Here is a 7,848-nt window from a genome sequence, read left to right as displayed (position 1 = left end):
ATAAAGTTTGCAGATGACACCGCTCTTCAAGGCCTCATAACAAATGGTAACGAAGTGGCTTATAGGCAAGAAATTGATAGATTTGTGTCTTTGTGTGATGCCCACCACCTAGAGCTTAACATAAGCAAGACAAAGAAGCTAGTGCTTGACTTTAGGAGAGTGAAGGAACCGATAGAAGCGTTAAAATTAAAGGACTAATTCGTCCAGAGAGTTCCTCACTACAAATACCTTGGTGTAACGATTGATGACAGGCTCAAGTGGGATGAACACTTGAAAATAATTAGGCATAAGATGTGCAGATGTACTTATTTTTTATCAAACCTTTCTCAGTTTAGAATAGATAAACCCTCTGCACATTATTTTATAGAGCAGTAATCGAAAGTGTCTTGTCATTTTGTATAACAGCTTGGGGAGGCAATTGTTTAGCAGTGGAAAAGAACAAAATAAATTCAAATATTTAAAAATCCATTAAACGCTATATAAATGATGTTGACGATGTTGATCTTTTATACGAGAAATTTTGTATAAGTAAAATAACTAAAATATTAAATGACCAGAATCATCCACTAAGATCATCAGTTATTATGTCAGGAAGGAATAGTCGCCCTTTCTCTATTTCAACAAAAACAGAGACGCCGAAAATCTTTTCTGCCGTCCAGTATTAGGCTTTATAACAACAAGCAATAATCATTTTATATAATTATTTAGCATTTTTACTTTCAAATAATGTAAATATTAATTTATTAATTTATTTATTTTGCAATCTTCGTTTCCATTTTCAATTTATATTGACAGTGTTAACTATTTTACAGTGTTGAAATTATTCATATTATAAAGCGCGGCTCTGGTTATGGACCTGCTCCTTTTTTATATATACATCCTATTTCCATTATATTTTTATCTTATTGTGTAAACTGTAACACGTCTGTACAAAAAAGTTCCTTTTTGGGATGCAATAAAGTATTATTATTTTTTTTTTTCTTTCAGTGGCTATGATTCTGTCAATCTAACAATTAAAGCAGAAGGCATTGGCTATTTGGATGTTGAATCTCTAGGACGGTCAATACAAACAGTAGTCTGGTGGATTGATTGATGATGATTGGCTTCATTTTTGTGTGTGAGATTGGAATTTGGGGTTGTGTGATGCTTAAGCGCACTTCATCTGGATACATCATACTCTATGTGCTTGAAAATACATTCCTCGATAAACTTAATTGAATTCAGACCATCCATCAACTTATAGTAGTATCATTGCGGCCGTATATTTCTCCTTCTATCACATATTTAATTTTGCATTTTTTTAGTTTCTTTGCATATTCGGGTGTATTTGCATTAAATTAAAAAAAACAATAAACACACACACACTCACACACACACACACACACACAAGTGTACGGTGGCTTTTTCTCTTTGATCTTGTATCATGTTCTCCCCTGGGTCCAACTCCCCATAATTTGAAGCACAATAACATATACATATATCCTAAAATCCACAGTTTTTCATGATCTATGCAGTGAAATACATTTCATTCCGTTGTCAAATGACCATCCATAAGGTGTCTCTTTTTATGGTATGATAATAATACCCCTCCCTTTTTATAGTTTGAATCAAATGGATTTTTTTTCTTTTTAGTTGCAGTATCATTACAATTGTATGTATTTGTTCCAAAGTCAATCTATTTTATAAATCATTAACACGCATTTTCAACATTTGATTTTTCATAATCAGTCTTAGGCAATATGAAAATATAATATTTGCACGTCGGTACCAACTCTTCGCTGCCCCTTTGGAACAAGGGAGTGTTTATTTTATTCTTACAGATGAGTTGACTGAGGGTCTGCAAAGTCAATAAAATTCAATTGTTCTTCGTTTAGTAAGTTGCTGAACACTTTGCTGCAGAGTAGAGACCTAACACTTTATGAATTTGAAGTAGAAATAAACCCAAGAATATTTCTAATTAGCTAGTTGCTAGCCCTAGTAGAATGCTAAATTTACAAAACTTTATGAATTCAAGCCATAAATGAATTTAAATGTCCCTGAATTATACTGTAATTATGTATGTTATATATCCTTGTGTGACGCTCATTGCATGTCAAATAAATCTTCAAATCTTTAGACGATTAGTTACTTTTTTACTTTTAATGTTAGCACGGGTTGAATTTTAATTTTATCTTTCAATTTTTGATTGTACATACATGCAATTTTTAGAATGAGTAATTTGCATATTTTACTCTTTTTTGCATTCATATTTACCTAATCTTGATGCATATTTTTCATTTTTAAAATGCATAAAACTGCAGGGTCTGGTTGTTTCTTTTTAACACAAGTAAATATAAATAGTGTTCATTGAGTCAACTGTTGTTCTAGTAAATGAATTGAATTTGTGTATCTTTATGTGTGCAAGTGGTTGTGTTTATATCTGTGTGTTTCTGTTGATGCATTCACATAACCACTGAATACATAAAGATAGTTTTGTATCGAGGTTTAGTATGTATGCTATATATGTGTACTGTATGTGTGTGCGAATAGTTATACACTTGTGTGTTGATACAATGTGTTTGTATGAATGGATTTTTCATGTCATAATCCAAAACATTTTCGAGCAAAGTTTACCTCACATGAATTTCTATTCGATGGATAATAAAGATTGTTATTATTATTATTATTATTATTATTATTATTATTATTATTATTATTATTATTATTATTATTATTATTATTATTATTATTATTATTATTATTCTACAGGCATTTGAGGGAGGAGATTTGGTTGAATTTGGATTTTTCCATCAAAATGGTTAGATATATTGGTGAAAATCATATTGTAATTCAATTCATTGAATTTTATAGGGTGGATTTTGATCTTTCTTCCATGAAATCCAGATTTCTGTTTTAGAAAAAAGATAAAGATTTTTTTTATTTTTGTTTGTTTGTTGCTGTTGTAATGTGTCATTTTTATAAAAAGCACTATGGTTGGTTGTGTATACCGCAGGCTATAAAATATTCTTGTGCAGCTATGTGGTCTTGTGGTATGACACTTGCCTGTGGATTGGAAGGTCCCGGGTTCAAGTCCAATCTTAGCAGCACATAGTTGTCTTTGGAAAAGGCTTTTTTCTCAAAATATCTCTCTATTCTCAGATGTAAAATGAGAACCTGGCAGTTAACAGAATTGTCTCTAGGAAAAAAATTGTAACATCACTTAATAGGCGTTATGTCTCATCCTATATGTTAAGTGTTACTGTTGGCCTGGGACACCTTGTAAAGTGCTTTGAGCACGTTTATATAAAAGTTCAAGTTTCTTTTGGGTTATTTTCTTTATTAAATTAATTAATGGGTCACAATGTTTCTTCACAATTAATGTTATTTTACATCTAATATATGGATAAGATAAACCAAAATGTTGAGACAATCTTAATTGTCTGGTCCTTGAAGGTTTGTGCCAAGCAGATTGCAGTGTTGTGATATCAAATCAAAACAATTTTACAATGCATCATGAAACGTTCTGTTTTGTTTTTTTTTCTGGTTCTTTTTATAATCATTGAATTGTTTACAGCAGTTGATTTATTTTTCTCCACATTTATAAGCTTGCTTTGTTATTCTATTAAAATGTGAAAAATGAGACAAAGATGTGTTTGTGTGTGAGAGTGTATGTATTTTGACTTTTGAGTTTTTGTACATATGCACAAATGAGTATGTACCGCTAGCTTTTGAAATTAATGATAAAAATCAATAATGTGTCATACCAACATTGCCATCAATTATATTTTAAAAAATTTTTTCACTGTATTCGTTGTTCATTTTTCCCCCTTTCTCTTGTTCTTATTGAGCAATTGGTCACTTGCTTGTTTATAGGAGTTTAACAAGTTTCTGTGCCACTTAAGGTCATTTACCTCCCATAGCGGACAGGGAGGTACATACTATGTCTTCTATCCCCCTATGTCTGTTTTCCAACATGCTTTCTGTCTTTGTCTTGGAGTGAGATTACTTGGTTTTGTCCTGGCCCTGGCCGGATACCTTGGCTGGGAGGGAAACAGTCAAATGTATAGTTAGTTTTGGGAGATGATATTTTTTTCCTTGTAAATCATCTCTCTGTTATGCACTCTATTATGTTTTATTTATGTATTATATATGATTTGTAAACATTTGAGTGTGTTCCTCTTAGTGGGGACCTGTGCTTGTGTCTGGATGAGACTTTTAGGTGATCTCAATTTAAGTACACTGATAGTAATAGTGTGCTCTTGGAATCTACATCTGTTCCCTTTTGAACCAATTCCCCTTTGTCTGCCTTATTCTTGGATGCTTTAATTGTAATTCTAGAACTTTTTACTATCCCATTTTTTCCCTTTTTACTTGCGCTGATATGACCTTAATGTGTTGCAAGCGCCGTAAAACCCTCAAAAACAAAACAAACAAACAAGGTCATTTAAGAGCACTGGTAAAAAGGACAATGAGAGAATGTCAAAATTTATAGACCAGCAGTTAAATGCTCTCAAGAGAAAGTAAAACAAAGGGAATTGGTTCATATAAGTTACAGAAGTAGATTCCAAGAGCAATATATTGTGTCTGGTTTGATTTTAACTATAAAGTCCTACCCAGACTCAAGACAAGATGCCGCTAAGAACAATACACTCAAATGCTTAAAAATTATTATATATTCAAAACCAGAAACTATAATAGCAAGTAAAATAGAGATGATTTACAATGGAAGAAATTTCAACACCGAAAAAAAGGAACTTGTTTCCCTCTCAGCTGAAGATCCCAGCAAGGGTTATGACAAATTCAAGTAATCTGGTTCCAGGTGGACATAGAAATCAAATGTAAGCGGATAGAGGACGTAGTTTTTCTCCCACCATAGAAGTCAAAAGACCCTTCAGCACATCTGGTCACTGATCATACTCAACATTGCTTGATTTTGTTTCAAGTTGAGAGGGAAGGTACCAATAGAGATGTGGAGATAGAAGAGGGCAAAGGTGTCCAGCAACTACCATAGGACTTGTTCAACAAATAAAAAATACAGTACTCACTGAACTCTAGCACACACTTAAGATAAGCCAAATCCGATGCTATTGGGGAGTAAAGACTTGTTATATAGATAAAATTTGGTCAGCCAGCTCCAGAGTAACGTGCTACTGACCGTGCTGGTCTCGGCGTGCAAGAATCCAGCAAGCACTATAGACCGCAGTCTATAACTGTTGGTTAAGTCCTACACATCACATGATCCTTATCATAGGGGGTGCTTTCAGACTAATGACACATCAATGGATCCCAGTCATAGGGGACTTATTTCCAACCAACAGCACATGTAATCCTGGACAGAGAGAGTTATGAGAGAATTATTTTCTCTTCCCAGAAAAGCTACATATTTCTAAAATACTCGCATCTGACTGTTTCCTCTTTGGCACATAATACAAGTCAAGTCATGATTTGACTGCTTTCCACCATTTTTCTTTTTGTTTGAGATAATGTATTGTAACAAATATCTGCAGGAAGGTGTGCATTGAAGATCCATGAGATTTCTCATGTATCAAGTTTCCAGGTAAGAAAATAATTTTTTTTTCAAAGGAAATATAATAATATCTGAAAACAAAAAAATAGCAACAGCAACAACAAGAAAAAAAAGTAATTTATTATAATTGATCGTTTTTATTGATTAAAAAATTTTAAAAACATGTTTCATAAATTTGCATACAGGAGAACCACCAAAAATATCATTCACACATCAATACTTATCAGAAATTCCAGTGTCATTTTTGTCGGCGTCCATTCCAAGTTATAAGGGTCAATCTTTTCCATAGGTAGTTTAAACGATACTAGTTCTGCTAGAGCTGCTAGTTCCTCTCTTTTTTTTAAAACACCAAATTTTATGCGTTGTTTTATATTCCAATTTGGTACTCTTAGTTTCCTAACAAAAAGCGTCTTTTTGCTTTTATTTCAAGATTTTTCTTAAACGGAGAGGATGTACGAAATATTTAGTCATCGATCTGGTTTTTTAGTAATGTATTTATTATCTTTTTTTTTGTAAGTTGAAGAAGGGTTATGAACCCAAAATGTTGCGCGTTTAGTTTTTTGGTTTTTTTTTGAAGCTGTTATATTAATTTTTCTTGATTACTTTTCCCATAGGTAGTTTACAAGTTTTCTTGATTAAAACAAGTACAATATAAGACAGAGAGTATATTAAAAGTATTGTATATTAAAGATGATCCTTTTGATATATTACAGACATGAATAGTTATGAAAATACAGATTAATGAGCATTTTAATGAGAATTTCTCCAGAATAATAACTATGAAAAAATGCTATATACATAACATACAACTATTGAGCGTGGAAAAAAAAAATGAATAACGATACCACGTTTAAATGTCATTTAGGCTGAGTATGCTCCAGATAAGGATGGCTCATGTAAAGATGGTTCATATTGACTGGATCAGCCATCAATGCCCATGACATGATCACAATCAAAATTGGTCTTATGTTTTTATTATTATTATTATTGTCATTATCATCATCATCATATTATTATTATTATTATAATTATTATTGTATTTTTATCATTATCATTATTATTATCATCATCATCATGATTATTATTAGTCGTAGTAGTAGTAGTAGTAGTAGTAGTAGTAGTAGTAGTAGTAGTAGTAGTAGTAGTAAGTAGTAGTAGTAGTAGTAGTAGTAGTAGTAGTATCATTAATATAATCATTATCATTATTACTGAGGCATTTAACAGCACTTTCAACACTAAAACGATAAAGCTCATAGAAGCATCAAGGCTGATTTTGTTTCATCATAGCCTATCCTTATGCAGACCTTGTGTGTATAAAATCATTAAAAAATTATTTACATTTCGGTTTTATAAAACAAATTATTTACAATGTTTTCAGTAGTTCCTACTCCTTTTAAAAAAAAGTTTTATCATCAACATATCAACTGACTAGACAAAGGACTGCAAGTCCCTGGGCCGAGTTCCTTAGGTGAGACAAAGTGAAAATGAAAAGCTTGCCTAGGTGGCACGGCAGGATGTGCAACACTCATGCTATTTGTGACAAGAAAGTATATATAATTACCTTTGTAGTGCAAGCGAGGGCCACTGCTTGTGAACACTTGTACAACTCGCAGTGCCACCTAAGCTATACTTTTGTCATGCTTAATACAATCTAAGGAACAATCTACTGTTTACATAGTGGTGCAATGGTGCATGGTTTAATTAAAAAGCAAAACAAAAAAAAAACATTAAACAAAAGAAACCCAAACAAACAAAAACAAAACAAAACTAATAATAATAATTATGATGATGATGAAGATAATAAATATAATAATAATACCTAGTAATAATAATAATAATAATAATAATTATTATTATTATTATTATTAATGATGATAAGTACATTTTTATTGAAACCTCAAAATACTTAATAATAAACTAGATATACAACACACAATACAAGTACAAGCAGTCTACAAAACGAAACCAATCAATTTCAAAATAGTACTATAAAAGGGGCATCAATAGCAGAGAAAAAAAAAACTAACATTATAAATACATAACTGAATAATTGTGTAGGTTAAACCCAACACGAATGTATCAACACTATGACAAAGCTTCTCCAGAGGTACTTTTCAACCCTCTTTATAAAAAAAACAATGAGAGAAGGTAGTATTACCGATTTAAAGTCTCGCTATTTCAACAATGTCTTGTATTTGGTCTGGAAAAGATGTTAGTCTTTATATGTCTAAATTACTTTACGTATCTCAACTCCCAAGACCATCTCGCTCAATTAAGACATGACTAATCTTCGATTTTAAATCTGGTTGGAGAATTTTTATAGCCCTACAACATTTCCTTTA

General features: G+C 31.8%; 1 protein-coding gene across 1 annotated transcript in view; it reads left to right on the top strand.

Moving 5' to 3' along the window:
* Positions 1-1,238, top strand: part of LOC144965757 (lysosomal acid glucosylceramidase-like) — a 13,982-nt gene extending 12,744 nt beyond the window's left edge. Inside the window, exon 10 of the mRNA XM_078901420.1 lies at positions 988-1,238. Coding sequence (XP_078757546.1) covers positions 988-1,093 — 106 coding nt within the window. The 3' untranslated portion in view covers positions 1,094-1,238. The remainder of the gene's footprint in view (positions 1-987) is intronic.
* The last annotated feature ends 6,610 nt before the right edge of the window (positions 1,239-7,848 follow it).

The sequence above is a fragment of the Berghia stephanieae genome, chromosome 2 (genome assembly GCF_034508935.2).
Source record: "Berghia stephanieae isolate SIO BIC M18660-M18661 chromosome 2, UCSD_Bste_1.3, whole genome shotgun sequence".
Classification (NCBI taxonomy): Eukaryota; Metazoa; Mollusca; class Gastropoda; order Nudibranchia; family Aeolidiidae; genus Berghia; species Berghia stephanieae.
The sequence above is the reverse complement of the archived record's forward strand: the minus strand, read 5'-3'. Positions and strand labels throughout refer to the sequence as shown.